Consider the following 19,545-nt stretch of genomic DNA (forward strand, 5'->3'; position numbering starts at 1 on the left):
TATCCCTTTACCTCTCAATTTTATACCTACCTGGGTGACTGAAGAGAAATAAACAATGATCTGACATGCCTTCTGTTAGATGTGCACTGTGTTAGAGACAACAGTGGAAATGGTGCGTAAATCATCTGTTTGCTTACTCTATGGGAGGAGTTGGCAAAGGATCCTAGGAAAGGAGCCAACAAACTTTTTTTATAAATGGCCAGGTAATAAGCATTTTAGACTGTGCAGTCTAGACTCAATTCTGCCATTGAAACACAAAAGCAGGGCACCTGGGTCGTTCAGTCAGTTAAGGGTCTGCCTTTAGCTCTGGTCATGATCCCAGGGTCCTGGGATCGACTGCCGCATCAGGCTCCCTGCTCAGAGAGGAAGTCTGCTTCTCCCTCTCCCTCTATTCTACCTTCCTTTGTTCTCTTTCTCTCTCTCTCCCTAATAAATAAAATCTTTAAAAAAAAAGAAACATAAAGGTCTTTCTCTACTTTGCTGCCTGCAGGATTGCCCGCATGATTCGTCAGGAAAGAGGCAACGCCCTGCTCGTTGGAGTAGGAGGCACAGGAAAGCAGTCTCTCACAAGACTCGCAGCTCACATATGTGGTTACAAATGTTTGCAAATTGAACTCAGCCGGGGATATAATTATGACAGTTTTCATGAAGACCTGAGGAAGTTGTACAGACTGGCTGGTATAGATGACAGGAATATGGTCTTTCTCTTCACAGACACCCAGGTAATGTTTAAATAGCTAAAGTACAAGTGTCATGATCATGAGTGTGCTTTGAATAGTTTGTATGCTGTAGTTCAAGGAACTGTTCCCTTGGATAGCAGGTTCTTTGACCTTGTAAAAGACTTTTATACTACATATTCACTATTTTACCAACCATTGTGTTACCCTTTAAATTCTGAGTAAGGAAATATGATCAAAGATTAAGGGGGTGAGAGAGGTTTGAACTTTTCTTTGAGAAGGACATAGATAATAGAAAGTAATGAATTATTTCTATAGCAGTAAATATAAGGAAGTTATTCCCTAACTGAAATAAATTAGGGAAATATGCCTTACACAAGAAAAGGAAAACAACAATGGCTGTTTTAAGGTTAAATTAACTTTAAAATTAAAATAGGATTACATGATTATAACTATGTCTACAGGAATCAATTTAACTGATCTCGAGTTTGTTCTAAAGAAGAAAATTTTCTACATAGACTATACTGGGCATTTTAACATTAGGGAAAATTAACCTTTATAGAAATTAGGCAAGGAATAAAAAAGTGATCTGATGCATAAATATTTTAAATTATTTGAAATTAAGTACCAGCATAAAATGGGAAAATATTTTTAACATCTGTGACATACAGGGAATTTATATCTGACTATAAAATATTTTTGACAGGGGCGTCTGGGTGGCTTTGTTGGTTAAGCAACTGCCTTTCGCTCAGGTCATGATCCTAGAGTCCCAGGATCTAGTCCCACATCGGGCTCCCTGCTCGGCGGGGGGTCTGCTTCTCCCTCTGACCTCTCTCCTCTCATGCTCTCTCCTCTCATTCTATCTCAAATAGATAAAATCTTTGAGAAAAAAACATTTTTGACAAATGAGAAAGGACCCATAGCGTAATGTATATGCACCACCAGCTCTGGCCACCAGTAGTGATTGAGTGGAGAGCAAAGCAAGCAGAAACGATTATCCACAGAGCAAAGCCAGTGGCCCCATTCAAAATGGACACCTGGGGTACAGGTTGGCTTGAGTCAAGACCACAAAGAGAGAGCCTTTCTGGCCTTGGAGCCTGTTCTCCTGTTCCACCCTGGCAGAGAAACTAATTTGTGGCTCCAGTCATTGCTGAACACAGCTTTTAGCTCATGTGACCAGGGAACCTAACCAGAATACACAACAGGCTGTGTAGCCCATCTGATAGCCCTGCTCCCTGTCTGCAAAGCCAAACCAGTGGCTTCATCTAGCCAGAGAATTCAGTGCACAGCCTTGCTCGATTTAGGTCCCCAAACAATGAGCCATGCGGGCCTTGGGTTCCACTCCTCTGCCCCACCAGAATAGGGAAGCTAATTCATAGCCTTATCTCCTAATGAGTATAGTACCCAGTCCCAGCCATCTAGGAAGCCACACTGGAGAATCTAGGCAACCACACAGCCCACCCTACAGCCTTGCTTGGGGAGAGAACCAAGTGAGCAGCCCTATCCAACTGTTCTCAGACAGCAGCACTCCACCCTCAACCTTAGAGCTTGGGCAGTGGCCTCAACCTCCAAAAAGACCCCGACAGCAAATCCCATCTGCTCAAGGATTGCTGGCTGACATGTCCAGAAACCCAAACTGAGCAGACTGGTGAAGAACTGTATCTGCCACAGCGAACCTGTGAAGTCTGGAAGAGGAGACCACTTACTTAAATGTGCAGACACCAGTGGAAGGAATCAAAGATCATGAAAAATCAGGGAAGCATGACACCCACCAAAGAAAATGAACAATGCCCCAATAACTGACACTAAATAAATGGAAATCTATGAACTGTCAAAGAATTCAGAATAATACTCTTTTTTTTTAAAGATTTTATTTATTTATTTGACAGACAGAGATCACAAGTAGGCAGAGAGGCAGGCAGAGAGAGAGGGGGAAAGCAGGTTCCCCACTCAGCAGAGAGCCTGATGCGGGGCTCGATCCCAGGACCCTGGGATCATGACCTGAGCCGAAGGCAGAGGCTTTAACCCACTGAGCCACCCAGGCACCCCTCAGAATAAACCTCTTAAAGAAATTTAATGAACTCTAAGAACACACAGACAGCTAAACAAAATTGGAAAAACAATGGATGAACGGAATAAGAAGCTCAACAAAGAAAAGGAAATCATTAAAAAAAAAAATCCTAAGCTAAAATACACAATGACTCAACCGAAAAATTCAATGGAGACCTTCAAAAGCAGACTGGATCATGCAGAAGACAGAATCAGTCACTTAAAAGACAGGACATTTGAAATTATCCAGTCAGAGGAGCAAAAAGAAAGAATGAAAACCCTACAGAACTTATAGGACAAAACGAAAAGAAACAGTGTCTGAATTATGAGAATTCCAGAAGAAGAGAAAGAAAAAGGAACCCAAAATATATTTAAAACAATAATGGCTGTAAACTTTCCAAATTTGGAGAAAGAAAAGGACATCCAGATCCATGAGGCTCAAATAGGTTGAAGCTGAGTGGGGCTACCCTGAGACACATTATAATTAAATATATAAAGAACTCATGCAACTCAATAACAAAAAAAAAGTTCAGCTTAACAAAATGGGCAGAGGATCTAAATAGACAGTTTTCCAAAGAAGACATGCACATGACCAACAGGTACATGAAAAAATACTCAACATCAATAATCATCAGGGAAATATAACTCAAAACCACAATGAGATATTACCTCACACAATTATATGCCAACAAATTGGATAACCTGGAAGAAATAAATAAAATCCTAGAAACAGAAAGCCTACTCTGGCTATCATCAAAAAGACAAGAGACAGCAAACATTGGCAAGCATGTGGAAAAACAGGAACCATGTGGACTGTTGGTGGGAATGTAAATTGGTGCAGCCACTATGGAAAAGAGTATGGAGGTTCCTCAAACACCTAAAAGTAGAACTACCATATGATTCAGCAATCCCACTTCTGGATCTAGATCCGAAGGAAATGAAAACAGGATCTCAAAGAGATATCTGAACTCCTGTGTTTATTGCAGCATTATTCACAATAACCAAAATATGAAACAACCTAAGTGTCCATCAATAGATGAATGGATAGAGAAGATATGGCATGCACACACACACACACACACACACACACACACACACACATAAGTATACGCATACATACACATAGTAGAGTATCATTCGGCCCTGAGAAAGAAGGAAATGCTGCTATTTACAACAACATGAATGAACCTTGAGGACATTATGCTAAATGAAATAGTCAACAGAGATAAAAGCTGTATATTATCACCTATATGTGGATCTAAAAGAAGCCAAACTCATGGAAACAAAGCATAGTGGTGACCAGGTTGGAGGTTGGGGAAAATGGTGAGATGTTGGTCAAAAGGTACAAACTTCCAGTTATAAGATGAATAAAGTTCTAAGGATCTAATCTACAGCATGGTGATTGTAATTAACACACTGTATTATATCCTTTAATTTTACGAAGAGAGTAAATCTGAAATTAAATCTCACCACAAAAAAAAAAAAAAGAAATGGTAATTATGTGATGTGATGTGATGGCAGTGTTAGCTAGTACCATGTGGTAATCATGTTGCAATATTTAAGTGGAGCAAATCAATACATTGTACACCTGAAATTTATACAATGTTATATGCCAATTATATCTCAATAAAGCTGGAAAAGAAATACAAATACAGTATTTTTTAAATGAAAAGGAAAAGACAAGCACATCAATAGAAGAAATTTAAAAGTGTAATAAAATGTGAATACGAAGTTCCAAAAAAAAAAAAAAAAACCCAAGTGCTTTAAACACCTGAAGAAATGTTCAGACTCACCAGTAACCAAAGAAATTTCAGTAAAGACTAATATCAGGGATTGGTCTTGCACACTGACAAAGGTTAAAAATCATAATATGCAGAGTTGACAAAGGCATCAGAAAATAGGCCTTGCATAGCCCTCACTTGTGGATTAGCACAAAATCATCTGGAAGGTAATTGGTGATATGAAGTTAAAGTCCTTAAATTTCTCTTACTTACAATTACAGCTGCATACAAAGTTGTATGTCAAGAAAATCTAATGCAGTATTTTAAAATAACAGTTAATTTAAAATAGCCTCATTATTCAATGAGAGAGTGGCACAAGTAAATTATGGTATAATTAAACAATAGGACAGTTTGTAAAAAATTTTAAATTACTTTGTGGAAGTACATATTAATTAATGTGAAAAGTGTTTCTGATGTGTTGTTATGTCATAACATATACAAATCATCTACCATATAGGTTCTTCAGTTTAACTAAACAGATATATTGTATATACAATTAGAAAATGTCTGGGTCATGGGATTTTTGAGTGATTTTTTTTTATTTTCTTAATTTTGTTTAGCTGTAGTTTCTTATTCTGAAATTAAAATATTCCTTATAGAAGTTCAATGTTGCTTTTATAAGCAAGTTATATAAAAAAGGCTCTTAGTGTTAAAGCTCCAAAGATCAAGTCAGAATGTCTTGCTCCCCTTTATGCACACAAAAGGCTATTATACCCTGTTGAAAGCCCCAATCTCAAATGTTCTATGTTACTGGAGAGCAAATATAACCATAATTACTAAAATTAATGTGTGTATGTATATATATGTAAAACTATTATAAATATGAGAAGTTGAGAGAAACAAGACATTAGAAAAGTTTAATTTGCCATTTCTAGCAAATACAAAGTAGAAATAAGTATGTTTAGATAATATGAAGAATATAATTTATTTTTTTAAAGATTTTATTTATTTATTTGACAGACAGAGATCACAAGTAGGCAGAGAGGCAAGCAGAGAAAGTGAAGGAAGCAGGCTCCCTGCCGAGCAGAGAGCCCAATGCGGGGCTGGATCCCAGAACCCTGGGATCGTGACCTGAGCCGAAGGCAGAGGCTTTAACCCACTGAGCCACCCAGGTGCCCCAAGAATATAATTTCTAAGCTGGAATTAATGGCTATGTACTACATTTATATTTTACAAAGAACATAAATATTCTCTAATATTACTAAAGGTTTACAAAAATTGATCATATTTTAAGCTTAAGCAAATTTTCAATAAATTCAAAAAAGCATAAACTGTGGTGATAACATTCTTTGTCCATGCTCTAATCAAAAAAGAAAGTAATGATGTGGCTCAGGACTTCAAAATATTCATATAGAGACAACTGGATGACTCAGTTGATTGAGCGTCTGCCTTTGGCTCGGCTCATGATCCTGGGGTCCTGGGATCGAGCCCAGCATTGGGCTGCCTGCTCAGCGGGGAGACTGCTTCTCCCTTTCATCCCTGCTCATGCTGTCTCTTGCTATCTCTCCCTCTATCTCTCCCTGTCTCTTAAATAAATAAAATCTTTTTAAAAATTCATATAAAAAATTCCTGAGTCAAGAGGCACCTGGGTGGCTCAGTGGGTTAAGCCTCTGCCTTCAGCTCAGGTCATGAACCCAGGGTCCTGAGATCAAGCCTGGCTTGGGCTCTCTGCTCAGCAGGGAGCCTGCTTCCCCTTCTCTCTCTCTGCCTGTCTCTCTGCCTACTTGTGATCTCTCTCTCTGTGTCAAATAAATAAACAAAATCTTAAAAAAAAATTCCTGAGTCGAGAACATCACAATTTAAATCTCCATTTAGAGAACAGGGAAAATGAACTTAATGTAAAGAGAAATCTGTGAATGCAGTCAAACAGTTCTTGGGATTAAATTTATAGATTTGAATAAAAAATTAGAAACTGCACATATTAGTGACTTAAAAACTTCAGGAAAATAAAAGTCACAAGGAAGCAACAAGAAAAATAAGAAAAGCAAATAAGATAAAAGCAGAAATAAGTAAATTAGGACAAAAAACTAGCTAGTGTTTGCTCTTGGGGAAAATTAACAAGACACAATTATGTCAGCTTCAAGAAAAAACAGAGTTAAAGTGAAGACAAAAATACAGATACTTCGTCATATTTAAGTATATAGGGCTCAAACTTTTTAAAACTAAAAAGTCAACTAAAATAAAAGGATAAATGATATATTTCTTAAATATTTGCATCATATTTCATATTTTGTAATATGAAGATTATTCAAATTTAAAAGTAAGCTCCAATATATAAATGGTTACAATTTGAACAGATTTTTTCACAGAAATAATAAATGTGGAATCATATTTGCCCTTGCTAATAATCAAGGAAATGGAAATTAAATTCTCCCAAAGCAAACTTCTCCCTAAACTAACAAAAATGTGTTAAGTTTAATGAAATTTTACTTGAATTGAATGGGGAATTTAAAAATCTTCAAAATCCAGAAACTATTCATGCACTTTAATTGCTAATCCCACTCCTGGGAATTTTTTTAATTTATTAGAGCCAGAGAGTGAGCAGGGGGCAGGAGAGAGGAGCAGAGGGAGAAGGAGAAGCAGGCATCCCACTGAGCAGGGAGCCTAATGTGGGGATCAGATCCAGGACCCTGAGATCATAACCTGAGCAGAAGGCAGACGCTTAACAACTAAGCCACCCACGTGCCCACCAACCTCCTGGGAATTTATTCCCAGCAAATAATCCAACTAGGGAGAAAAGCTATAGACCTACATATGTTCTTAAAATGTAAACAAGACTGTGGACCGTTTAAGTTGATGTAAAAATATGACACATGAGCTCAGTAGTGAGTTATGCTCCCACTAATGGTTGTAAATACAATGAGTACTTACAATGAGCATTATGGATAAATATTTATGAGAAAATGCTAGCTGAAAAAGGGCAGGATATGAAATGGTTGCATAGGGGTGCCTGGGTACCTCAGTTGGTTAAGCATCCAGCTTAACCAGGTCATGATCTAATGGGTCATCAGAGCCAGCCCCACATTGGGCTGCATGCTCATCAGGGAGTCTGCTCGAAAACTCTCTCTACCCCTCCCCTCATTTGTGTGCTTACGTGTCCACGTGTACTCTCTCTCTCAAAAAAATTTTTTAAAATAAATAAATGTAAAATAAATTGTTTATACATATTACTTGAACCATGTAAAAGATGAATACCTTTTAAGGAAGGAAAAATGAAAAATCAATGTACTTCTATGTTAGAATATATATATATTTTTTTAATTTTATTTTTTTATTTGACAGAGAGAGACACAGCGAGAGTGGGAACATAAGAGGGCTGGAGGTGAGGGGGAGAAGCAGACTCTCCACTGAGCAGGGAGCTCCATGTGGGGCTCGATCCCAGGACCCTGGGATCATGACCTGAGCCAAAGGCAGATGCTTAATGACCGAGCCACCCAGGTGCCCCTGATTTTACCTTGATGTTAGAATATTAAGTTTCTAATTTTTAAGGTTATTTTCTTTTAAAGATAAAATTAACTCAAAGTGAATTTTGATTAAATATTTGGTTTATAATTCACACGTAATAAATGTAAACTGGTTAGATGTGTTATAATGATCACTCTGCTCTCTTCTACAGATTGTAGTGGAGGAGTTCCTGGAAGATATCAATAACATCCTGAACTCAGGCGAAGTGCCCAATTTATTTGAAAAGGATGAACTGGAACAGGTTTTAGCAGCCACCAGACCAAGGGCGAAAGAAGTAGGCATTTCCGAGGGGAACAGAGATGAGGTAGGACATGTCACAGTGGTGATATGGCTTTAGTAAAACAAAAAGTTGTGTTAGTGTTCCTTCCTTTCTTTTTCTTTCTTTCTTTTTTTTTTTTTAAACAATCTACGAATCCCTTGAGGAGTCCATGGATGGATTTTTTTTCCAATATATTTGCTTTCCTTTGACATTCTATTTTACATTTACATTATTTATTTTACATTATTTATTACATTTATATTATTTATTTTACTCCCTGCCTTCAAAGCATTGGTTCGCCAGACTTCCAGAGAGGTCAGTGGAAAGCAGAAAACAGAAACCCTACTGCCCCACGGAGGTCATAGTCTTGTCCAAACTGAACAGTTTGCCTTATCCTTCTTTCAACACAAATGGATTTCACACATCCTCAGTGCCCTGCCTGAGGAGTCCGGTACTTTTGATTCCCTTGCCTATCATCAAGGTCAGAGCACCTGAAACAGAAATGGATTCCCCCATGTCTCCGGGCCCAGCGCCATCTCAGGAACCACCCAGCTCCTGTCCTCTTCCATTTCTCCAACACAGTGCTGGGATTCCATATGCTGCTGTTGATCCGCCCCAGTGCTTTCCCTTGCTTCTGGACTTGCTTCAACTTATTTGACCGTTCTTTCTTATGCCCTCTCCTCTGTGGCCTTTTGTGAGATCTTCTCTACTGCGAGGTCAGGACTGGTACAGACAAACAGCAGGGTCTACTTGAGCTGAGAAAGCAGAAAGGGGTTTATTTGAGGAACCCAGAATCACCAGGAGAGCCCAAGAAAGGGACTCCAGGCTGAATTCCTCGGCATGGCCATGAAACGCAGTGGAAGTCAATGGTCAGGGAAGCTGCCAAGCCCGGAAGCCACTGAGCCCATCAGCACTCAGCATGCCACCACCGCAGCTGCCATACCCACAGCCAAATGTCCCCAGCCTCATCAGGACATAGCTGCAGAAGGAGCCACATCCACAGATAGTTGCTCCAGGCCCACGCCGCTTCGGCCAGACTCTGCCCCCACACAAATGGTGGCCCTGCCCCTGTCTGTCTCCTCCAGTGACCTCTACCCCAAAGCACAAACTTGTAGGAATACCTCTCTCCGCCTTATTCAAGAGGCCTCCTTAAATACGCTGATGAGGAGAATCTACATCGCATCTAGAATCCTAGTTGCAATGGAGTCTGCCAAATGTCATTTTTAATCTTTCCAGGCTGCATGAGGGGTGGGAATGGAGGTTGACCCAAACAGTTTGCACATCTGATACACTAACGTTGTTTTTATTTGGTATTGGTAGACCCAGAGGCATTAGATAACACTCATTTTCATTATTACCTTGCCCTTATTTTAATTAAAAAATATCTTTTTGTCAGGTGTTTCAGCACTTTATCAGCAGAGTCCGTCAGAAGCTGCACATTGTTCTCTGTATGAGTCCCGTAGGGGAGGCCTTTCGGTCCCGATGCCGGATGTTTCCATCCCTTGTGAACTGCTGCACTATTGATTGGTTTGTCCAGGTTGGTGACATCCCAGGATAGTACCTCTCTGGAAAGTTGGATTCACTTGATTTTTTTTTTTTTTTTTAAAGTAGGCTCCACGCCCAAGGTGGAGTCCAACATAGAGCTTGACCTCATGACCCTGAGATCAAGACCTGAGCTGAGATCAAGAGTCAGAGGCTTCACTAACTGAGCCACCCGGGTGCCCTGGATTCACTTGATTTGAAAGGGGTAACACATTGCCCAAGAATAACTCAAGGGTACTTGCTTTTAGCTTTAAAGCCCGCTAGGAATTTATTCCTAAGCAGCGGATGACAATGATAATGATCGAACAAAGGCTAAACAGAATTTGTAAAGGAAGAGACTATTGAATTTAGCAATGTGGAAATTATTGGTCATCTTGACAAGAGCTTGGTTTCAGTGGAGTGATGGGGAAGAAGGTTCAAGAGAGAAGAAAGGAGAGGAATCAGAGACAGCGAACATAGGCGATTGTTCCAAGGAGTTTTGCTCCCAAAAGAACACCAAGAGCTGGGTGGTAGTTACAGGGGTAGGTGAGGTCAAGTTTTTAAGGAGGAAACACAAATAGCATGCGTGTGTGCTGATGGAAATGATCCAGAAAAGAAATATACTGACGGAACAGCAGACAGAGTTAAGTGTAGTTGTACCAGTGGCATTGAATAGGCAAGAAGAGATGGGATGGAGTCATCAGTGAAGGGGTTGGCCTGGGCAGGGAGCAATACACAGTGTACCCCAGAGGAATGGGAGCGGGGGGCAGAGTAAATGAGCACAGATAACAGGGAGATGGGAAGATGTGGGGGGCAAGAGGTCACAAGGTTCTGTTTTCATTGCTTCTGTTTCTTTTAGTGATATGGGAAGTGAGGTCATCAGCTGAGAATGAAGTGGAAAGACGAAGTGTTAGCAGTTGTAGAAGCTTTTCTGGGCTGTACTAGGAACACACTCGAGCTAGTTGTCATGAAGTTAAAGTGAGGGCATTCGGCATGGTTGTATGTTTTTCTCTAGCCGTGCTCAACTACACAGTCACAGACATGGCGTAATGGAGACTTGCATTTGACTAAGGTTCAGGTGAGTGCAAAGAAACAAGAGTAAAGAAGTTGAAGAGGTGAAGAGGACAGTGATTATAATAATGGACCTGCATAATAAACAGAGTAAGGACGTGAGGTCCTCACAATGTATATGATTTTTTTTCCAATGGAATTATTCTAAGCATACCCATTCATTTATTCATTCAATTAACCAATCCTGATTGAAAAATTTCCATGTGCTAGGCACTGTACCAGGGATAGAAAATCCAGCCCCTGACCCCTCTCTAGTGAACTCAGCCATTCAGTTTATTACACATTATAGACATGAGTAAGAATTCATTGGGTAAAAGGGGGGACAGAGCAAGGAAGAGGTCCGGAGAAATGCATTTTCTTTCTTGTTAAAACATGTATTATAAAAAGGAGCAACAGATTTTCCAAACCATACCTTTATTTCCAGTGGCCCAGAGAAGCACTTCTTTCTGTGTCAAAGACATTTTTCACAAACATCGATGCTAGAAATGAAGAACTGAAAGAAAAGCTTTCCCTCATGTGCGTTAATGTTCACCTGAGCGTCTCTGCTATGGCGGAACGTTACTACACGGAGCTCCGCAGGCGGTACTACACGACGCCTACCTCCTACTTGGAGCTCATCAATCTCTTCCTGACTATGCTGAGTGGGAAGAAGAAGCAGCTGGTTTCAGTAAGTGTAATATTATCAATAAAAAAACTTTTTTTTTGTTTGAACTCAAAACTTGCCAGAACTAGCAGAAGATCTACATGCTGTCTTGCCTGCTAGAACCTTCTCCACCCCAGCATGTGCCCTTGACAACCCATGACAGAGAAAAAAGATGAAAAGAATGTCTCATCTTGTCAGCCGGGAGGCCTTCCCCTTCCTTGATATGTATGTTTTTTCTACTATCCTTTACTCAAGCGTGCCTCAGTGGAATGAAATGGACATTGTAACAGCCGCAAAGTGAGGCGGTGAATCAGACATCTCTGCAGTACTTCATGAGAAGGAGAACCTCTTGCTAAGCAGCAGAGATGGAGTTTCGGTGGCTTGACATGTGTCCATCGTTGCCATTAAGAGCAAGGACTTCAGTGTCAGGCAGACCATATACAACCTATGTTCTGCCTCTCTCTTGCTGTCCAACCCTGAGCACATTTTGTAACTTCTAGGTCTTAATAGAAAATAAGGGTTAGAAATTTCTATATTTACCCTTTGGATTGACTGGAGTTTAGATAAGATACCGTTTGTGAAGGGCTTGGAATATGATCTGACACCTGTGAGGTGCTCAGGAAAGAGTGGCTGCCATCACCATCGTCATCAGCAGGCTATTACCATGAGCTGAAATTTTCAACATTTTAATCAAACTTAAAATAGAAGGATAGACCATTAAGATATTTTTAATGTTTTTCAGAGGATTTTTACTGGTAAATAAATGCATGCTTTGTAAAATAACTTGTTAAATATTTTGGATCCTGTCAATTTGAACCAGGCTTTCTGACTCACCTTGAGAAAATAGTTATTACCGGCTGTCTCCTCTTCTAGGTACTGCCTCTTTGATCCTACTTAGAAGTTCCTTACCACTGGGAAGTAGGGTTCAGATCCAGCAACCAGAGCTGAGTTCCCAGAACACTGCCTCCCAGAACACTGACAAGTTCTTAGCTCTGCTTACCCATCTTGAGGAAACAAGTTCCTAGAGCTGTGGCCTCCAGAAATTCCTATCTGAACTTACCCCTTGTTCATTCAATGAGCTGCCAAGCTGCCAAGCTAAGGGAATAAAAATATGATGTGGTTCCTCAGTGAGTCCACAGTCCAGTGACACACCAACCGCTGTGCCTAGGGAGCATGGATCTAGACCCACCGTGGTGAATGTCACGGTTATTTCCTAGAGTTCTGTTACATGAAGATTTCTGTCCATTCACAATTTTAATTATTACAAACTGATTTACCAACTCTGTAGATGTAAAATTTTAGTACATGAGTAAGAGATGCCAAGAAATGTATTGTTTATAATACTCATAGATTTTTTTTTGTCATCTAGGCACGTGACCGAGTGAAGAATGGTCTCACCAAGCTATTAGAAACCAATGTACTAGTCGATAAAATGAAATTAGAGCTCTCAGCTTTAGAACCTGTCCTTTTTCAAAAATCACAAGATGTTGAAGCCCTGATGGACAAATTGGCAGTGGATCAAGAGAATGCCGATCAGGTATGCCACACTCCCTGATGTCATGGGTGAGAAGGCTCTGATCACCAGCCGATCACCTGTATGTCATGACATGGGATTGGATGTTTTCAATTTTTGTATGTCCTTACAATAATTAAATGATAGTTTTAGCAATGCTTTTAAGTTGTAAACAGTCTACCTTCAATGATTCAGGCTGGTTCTCTCCCTGAGACTGAGTGAACCCAATGAGTGGGACAGAGAGTGGTGGGAAAAGTGCCCCCCAACAAATATAAACCAGCAGCTCCTCATCTCCTAAGAAGGGACAGTTTGTTGTAAGAGCTTCAGCTCAGTTATTCCACCAGCCTACATGAGATGGACAAAGGAGGGCCTAAAATGCACGGTAGCTAATCCTCTTTCAGTACTGGTGCAATCCAGAGGGGCAAATAGGATGTACTGTTATTGGCTTTGTTTTTAAACATTGAAATGCAAATCCTGAGACCCCCTAAGCAGCTGTGTTTCCATGGTTAGGTCCGTAGTGTTGTGCAGGAAGATGAAGCGACAGCAAAAGTGAAAGCTGAGGAAACCCAAGCAATCGCCGATGATGCTCAGAGAGACCTTGAAGAAGCTCTCCCTGCCCTTGATGCTGCTAATAGAGCCCTGGACTCCCTCGATAAAGCAGACATATCGGAAATCAGAGTTTTTACAAAGCCCCCAGATATGGTCATGACTGTTATGGAAGCGATTTCTATTCTCTTGAATGCCAAGTGAGTATATCCATAATCATGCGTTACCAAAAATGCATGGGGGAATTGCTTTGGTGTTTTTCTACATTTTCGTTTATATGTGCTCATTCTCTTCTCTACCTTTTCACTGATTTGGTCAGTCATTAAACAGATTGATTCAACAAGCATTTTTTTGAACATCTGTGTTGTTCTAGATGATGGAAGATACAAAGCTTTTCTCTATAAGGCACATATAGGATAGTGGAGAGACAGACATGAAAAATAGTAATTTCAAGATATTCAATATTTGCATAGTACCAGGACTCCCCCCCCCTCCAAATAAAAGAGTGCTTGTAGAGAGGAGTGAGCAGGTTTCTGAGCGATGATGCTCTGGTGGAAAGTGAGACCGTGGGGAGATGCTTATGGACTGGGATGGGGCTGGGGTGGAGGGCAGTGATGACAGCAGGCAAGGTCTTGTGTTTCATCCTGGAGATATGTAGTTTTCAAACCTTCTTTAGTAATGCAGACTTTTTTCAATAAAAATTATAAGAAATCTTTCTCTGTAAAACTGATCACGCAAGAGTAGAGGGCTCAGGGGATCCCTACCCAACTTCCCTGCTAACTCTCTGGCCAGCATCTAAGTGCGGCCGGGGAGTCCTACAAAGCGCAAACAAAAAGCCCCAGCCAGAGGGGACTGAGAACCATTGAACATTTTCAACATAATCAGCTTTTCGTGTGAGAAAGAGCAGTCTGGCAAACGATCACGAGGGGCAGGGTTGATGGAGAAACATAAAACCAGGTAGAAGGTGATCGTAGTGTCCTGGCAAGATATTTTAAGGACCTAAACTAAGGCAAATGGGATAAAAATGTGAGTGCTGGGGCATTGTGAAAATAAAACTATTCTTTCTGTAATATCTTACATTTCTAAAACTCTGATTTCTTTCTCTACCAAAATGGGGTTGGATGAAACATTAGTCATTAAGGAATGTCTCCCCAGGAATTGTGGTGTTCTTAACTACCAATGACTGGGATTATAGTATCAAGATTAAAATGACCCACTGATTGGGATAATATCTTAATGCTCTCAAAAGAACACATTCCTTTTTTCTTAAATTACTTTATTACAGTGCTATTAACTTATCCCACCTGTCTTTCAGGCCTGATTGGCCAACAGCCAAGCAACTTCTTGGTGATTCTAACTTTCTAAGAAGACTTTTAGAATATGACAAGGAAAACATAAAGCCTCAGATATTGGCAAAACTTCAAAAGTATATTAACAATCCTGATTTTGTGCCTGAAAAAGTAGAGAAGGTGTCCAGAGCATGTAAATCCATGTGCATGTGGGTAAGAGCGATGGATTTATACTCTAGAGTAGTCAAAGAAGTCGAACCAAAGAGACAAAAACTCCGTGCTGCACAGGTACATTATTAGTGTTGCAACATTTTATACAATTAAAGGCCATGATCATTAATCATTCAAGCTCCCGTGACTTTGAAAATTGGTTTTTGTTGTAGCAAAAGAGCTGGGGAAGATTGTTCTTTCAGAAATGACTTCTAAAATCAGCCCTTTCCCAAATTGAAAGGAAAATGAGTTCTTAGCATATTCGTATCATCAGGCCAGTGATATTTTTGAGGTGCCTTTTCACTCTAGCATGTGACACTCTGGGTTGCATTTGCTACTACTCCCGTGCTCTGTGGGGGCTTCTGAGGTTTTAAATCCAGCTTGGGCCACAGTCAGATGTGAGGCCCCAAGCAGAGCAAAGAACGCTCACGGAGAGCAGCGGGTTACTGACAGAACCGCCTCGCTAGAGCAGGGATGGCAAACTTTCCCTATGAAGACCTGGAGAGTAAATATTCTACGTTTTGCTGACTATCGGGTCTCCATGGCAACTCCTGAACTCTCCTATTGCAGCACAGGCACTGCCATCAATAATCCGTGCATGAGAAAGCATAGCCGTGTTCCAACGTCACTTTAGTCATGCACACAGGAATTTGAGTTTATTCAATTATCATGTGTCAGGAAATATTCTTCTTCTCTTGATTTTTTCCCCCCAGCCATTTAAAAATGTAAAACCAGTCTTAGTTTGCTAACTGTACAAAAACAGGCACCAGGCTGAATTTGGTTTGCAGACCCCTGCTCTAGAGAACTCGTTAGGAAAGATTAGTTTTCCCAACTGCGTCAATCTTTTATTTATTTCATCATTTAAAGTTAATCCATTGTAGTAACTAATTAATCCCAAATGCTTTGGGATTAATGTGCAATGGTACTTCTGTTTCTCTGTTCCTTTTATGATTTATTTTGTTGGGCTTTGTTTCTTGTTTTGTTCTGTTGTGCTTTTCTACTCTTATATTTTACTTTACCTTTGTTTTAACTTTGTATACCATATCAAAATCTTTTGAGACATGAAAAAGAGAACATAAATCCTATTTTTTAAGTGTGTTATAAGTGGGCAAATTTGATTTTCTTTGGGGACCTCAGATTTTCATTTTAAGTATTTACTTAATTTTATTAGGCTGAACTTGATATTACTATGGCCACTCTGAGAGAAAAGCAAGCATTACTAAAGCAAGTAGAAGATCAAATACAAGCCTTACAAGATGAATATGACAAAAGTGTGAATGAGAAAGAAAGCCTAGGTAAGTAACTCATAAAATTTATGGTGGTCAGGAAATGCCTGATTTTTTTAAATTTAAATTCAATTAGCCAACATATAGTACAACATTAGCTTCAGATGTAGAGTTCAGTAGTTCATCAGTTATGTGTAACACCCAGTGCTCATCATATCATGTGCCCTCCTTAATGCCTGTCACCAAGTTACCCCATTCCCCCACCACCACCTCCCCACTAGCAAGCCTCAGTTTCTTCCCTGTAGTTAAGAGTCTCTCATGGTGGGCACCTGGGTGGCTCAGCTGGTTAAGTGCCTGCCTTTGGTTTGGGTCATGATCCCAGAGTCTTGGAATCAAGCCTCACATCAGGCTCCCTGCTCAGTGGGGAGTCTACTTCTCCCTCTCCTTTTGCCTTCCCCATTCTTGTTCTTTCTTGCTCTGATCTCTCTCTCTCTCTCTCTCAAATAAATAAATAATCTTTAAAAAAAAAAAAATAGTCTCTCATGGTTTTTCCCCTGATGACTTCCCATCCCGTTTTTCTCTCCTTTCCCCTATGATCCTCTGCCCTGTTTCCTATATTCCACATATGAGTGAAACCGTATGAAAATTGTCTTTTTCTGATTGACTTACTTCTCTCAGCACAATACTCTCCAATTCCATCCATGCTGTTGTAAATGGTAAGCATTCATCCTTTGTGACAGCTGAGTAATATTCCGTTGTATATATATACCACAAGGAGATGTCTGATTTTTAAATATAGCGTTTTCAGGTGGTCAGACCTCAGCTTCCATCCAACATGTAGGATGCATTTCCCCAGAGTTACTACACTAACCTTCTAGTGTAACATTAGAGCTGCACATGTGCCATAGGTTCCGCTCCTGAGTGGAAGGCTTGTTGGGACATGTTCCACTATAACATGATGCGGCTTATGAATTTGATCCAGAAAATACGTACTACACAGACACAGAGAGAGCTATATTCAGCCAGAGTAATGGAGTATCAAAAAGAAGCTGTTTGCATGGAAGAGACAAACTTGGACTTGCTTCTGGAATGGGAAATAATGCTGAATTAGTGTGAGGTCTCATAGAGATGCATTGACATCATTAGCTAAGTAATACTAATGCCACTATAAACAAAAGCAGGTGAACAAACTTCTTATATTTTAGGAAAATACTGAATAACATAACTTGATTTTCTTAAAATTTTCTAGCAAAGACTATGGCCCTGACCAAAGCACGTCTGATACGCGCTGGAAAACTGACGGCTGCATTAGGAGATGAGCAAGTTCGATGGGAAGAAAGCATCCAGAAGTTCAATGAGGAGATATCAAATGTCATTGGGAATGTGTTTATAGCAGCAGCTTGTGTTGCCTATTATGGGGCCTTCACAGCCCACTATAGGAAATTGGTGAGTAAACTCACTTTCTGGGAGGAGTGGTAACTGGCAGAAGCAGGGCAAGGGAAATCCTTTCCCTGAGTTTAGAGGGAGGCTCTCCACTGTGAAGGTTCTCCATGATGGAAACTCATTTACAGACTCCACAGCCCTTCACCTCCCCCATCAGCCAGCAGTGGCCTACCCCTAGGATTCCCTTAACACATTTCTTCCTTTCCTTTCCTGCCGTAGAAAGTTATCATCACTTCCTTATACAGCTCAAGAACCTGGGGGAAGAAAAACTTATGATCACAACTTATGATCAGCAGTGGCATCTAAAGTCAGCGAGGATGGGGGTACCTGGGTGGCTCAGTCAGTTGAGCGGCTGAGTCCTGATTTCAGCGCAGTTCATGACTTCAGGGTTGTGAGATTGAGCCCCACATCAGACTCTGCATTCAGCTGGGAGTCTGCCCGAGATTCTCTCCCTCTGCCCAACACCCCCATGTCCATGCTCGCTCTCACGCTCTCTCTCTCTCTCATAAATAAATAAATCTTTACAGTCAGTCAGGATGAAGTGCTCTGAATTGGAGAGATTGCTACAAAGGTTTAGGCAATGGGAAGGAGCAGTAAATAAAATTATTTGGAGAGATTTTCAGTCCATTTTTATGAAATGCCTTCCTAAAAGGTTTCACCTGGATGCCTGGGTGGGTCAGTTGGTCAAGCATCTGCCTTCAGCTCAGGTCATGATCCCAGGGTTCTGGGATTTAGTCTCAAAGCAGACTTCCTGCTCAGTGGGGAACCTGCTTCTCTCCTTCTCCCACTCCCCCTGCTTGTGCTCCCTCTCTCGCTGTCTCTCTCTTTTTGTCAAATAAATAAATAAATTCTAAAAAAAATAAGGTTTCATCCTTGCCCTTGAGTTATAAAACCTAGTTAGTAGAGGACTCATAGACTCAACAGAAGGGTCATCTGGTGCCATGTAAGCAGAGCCAGTGGTGCTTTTGGACCATCCCATTCACTGAAGGAGGGAACATACCAACGTCCTCTGCCCCATCTAATCATTGCTAGTAGCACCCACAGTCATTGTGATGAACCCAAACTTCTCCACATGCTTCCAGGCTCTCCCAGCAGGGACAGTACACCCCTGGTTGAAGACTACTGTGACAGCATTTGTCGTTTATATGTGAGAAAACAGGTTCAGATGAGGGGTGACATGCCCAAAGCCACGGCTGGTTTATGGTATGGTTCAAGGCCCCAGATCTCCTGTCAAACAACTTCTTGTGTCCTATGCTTTGATGCCAGGATGCAGTGGAGACCAGCAGAACTTGTAACCATGACATTTTGTGTGTATCCTCATTTTGCTGAGTGTTCCTGACGATACAAGTAAGCTTTCCTCCTCCCACAGCTTATAGAGTATTGGATCCAGGATTGTCTGTCTCTGGAGATTCCAATCAATCCTTCCTTCAGTCTCATTAACATCCTTGGCGATCCCTACGAAATACGGCAGTGGAACACTGATGGGCTGCCCCGTGACACAATATCAACAGAAAATGGTATTTTGGTTACTCAAGGGAGACGGTGGCCTCTGATGATTGATCCCCAGGATCAGGTGCGTGACACATGCTTCAGATGTGGAGCAGCCTCCTAGCTCTGCTTCCTGTTAAGCTGTCTGTTCCAAATTGCAAAAGTGGACTTGAACACACTTGTAAGATGTTGGGGATTTAGACCTAGAAGGGAGTTTAGAAGTCTTCTAGACCACAAGGCGCCTGGGTGGCTCAGTCAGTTAAGTCGTCTGACTCTTGGTTTCAGCTCAGGTCATGATCTCAAGCCCCGGGTTGGGCTCTGCTTAAGATTCCCTCCTTCCCATTGCCCCTCCCTAGCTCACTCC

At 40.8% G+C, this 19,545-nt stretch overlaps 1 protein-coding gene across 1 annotated transcript in view; it reads left to right on the top strand.

The window, feature by feature from the left end:
• The window catches only part of DNAH6 (dynein axonemal heavy chain 6), a gene marked incomplete at its 5' end in the record, with an annotated part of 237,936 nt that overhangs the window by 122,029 nt on the left and 96,362 nt on the right, over window positions 1-19,545 (top strand). The window contains 10 exons of the mRNA XM_080813644.1: window positions 491-722; window positions 8,124-8,276; window positions 9,628-9,768; window positions 11,248-11,490; window positions 12,836-13,003; window positions 13,490-13,725; window positions 14,841-15,102; window positions 16,196-16,319; window positions 17,500-17,696; window positions 19,063-19,266. Coding sequence (XP_080669770.1) covers window positions 491-722; window positions 8,124-8,276; window positions 9,628-9,768; window positions 11,248-11,490; window positions 12,836-13,003; window positions 13,490-13,725; window positions 14,841-15,102; window positions 16,196-16,319; window positions 17,500-17,696; window positions 19,063-19,266 — 1,960 coding nt within the window. The remainder of the gene's footprint in view (window positions 1-490; window positions 723-8,123; window positions 8,277-9,627; window positions 9,769-11,247; window positions 11,491-12,835; window positions 13,004-13,489; window positions 13,726-14,840; window positions 15,103-16,195; window positions 16,320-17,499; window positions 17,697-19,062; window positions 19,267-19,545) is intronic.

This window comes from Martes martes (assembly GCF_963455335.1).
Source record: "Martes martes genome assembly, chromosome: 9".
NCBI classification, from domain to species: domain Eukaryota; kingdom Metazoa; phylum Chordata; class Mammalia; order Carnivora; family Mustelidae; genus Martes; species Martes martes.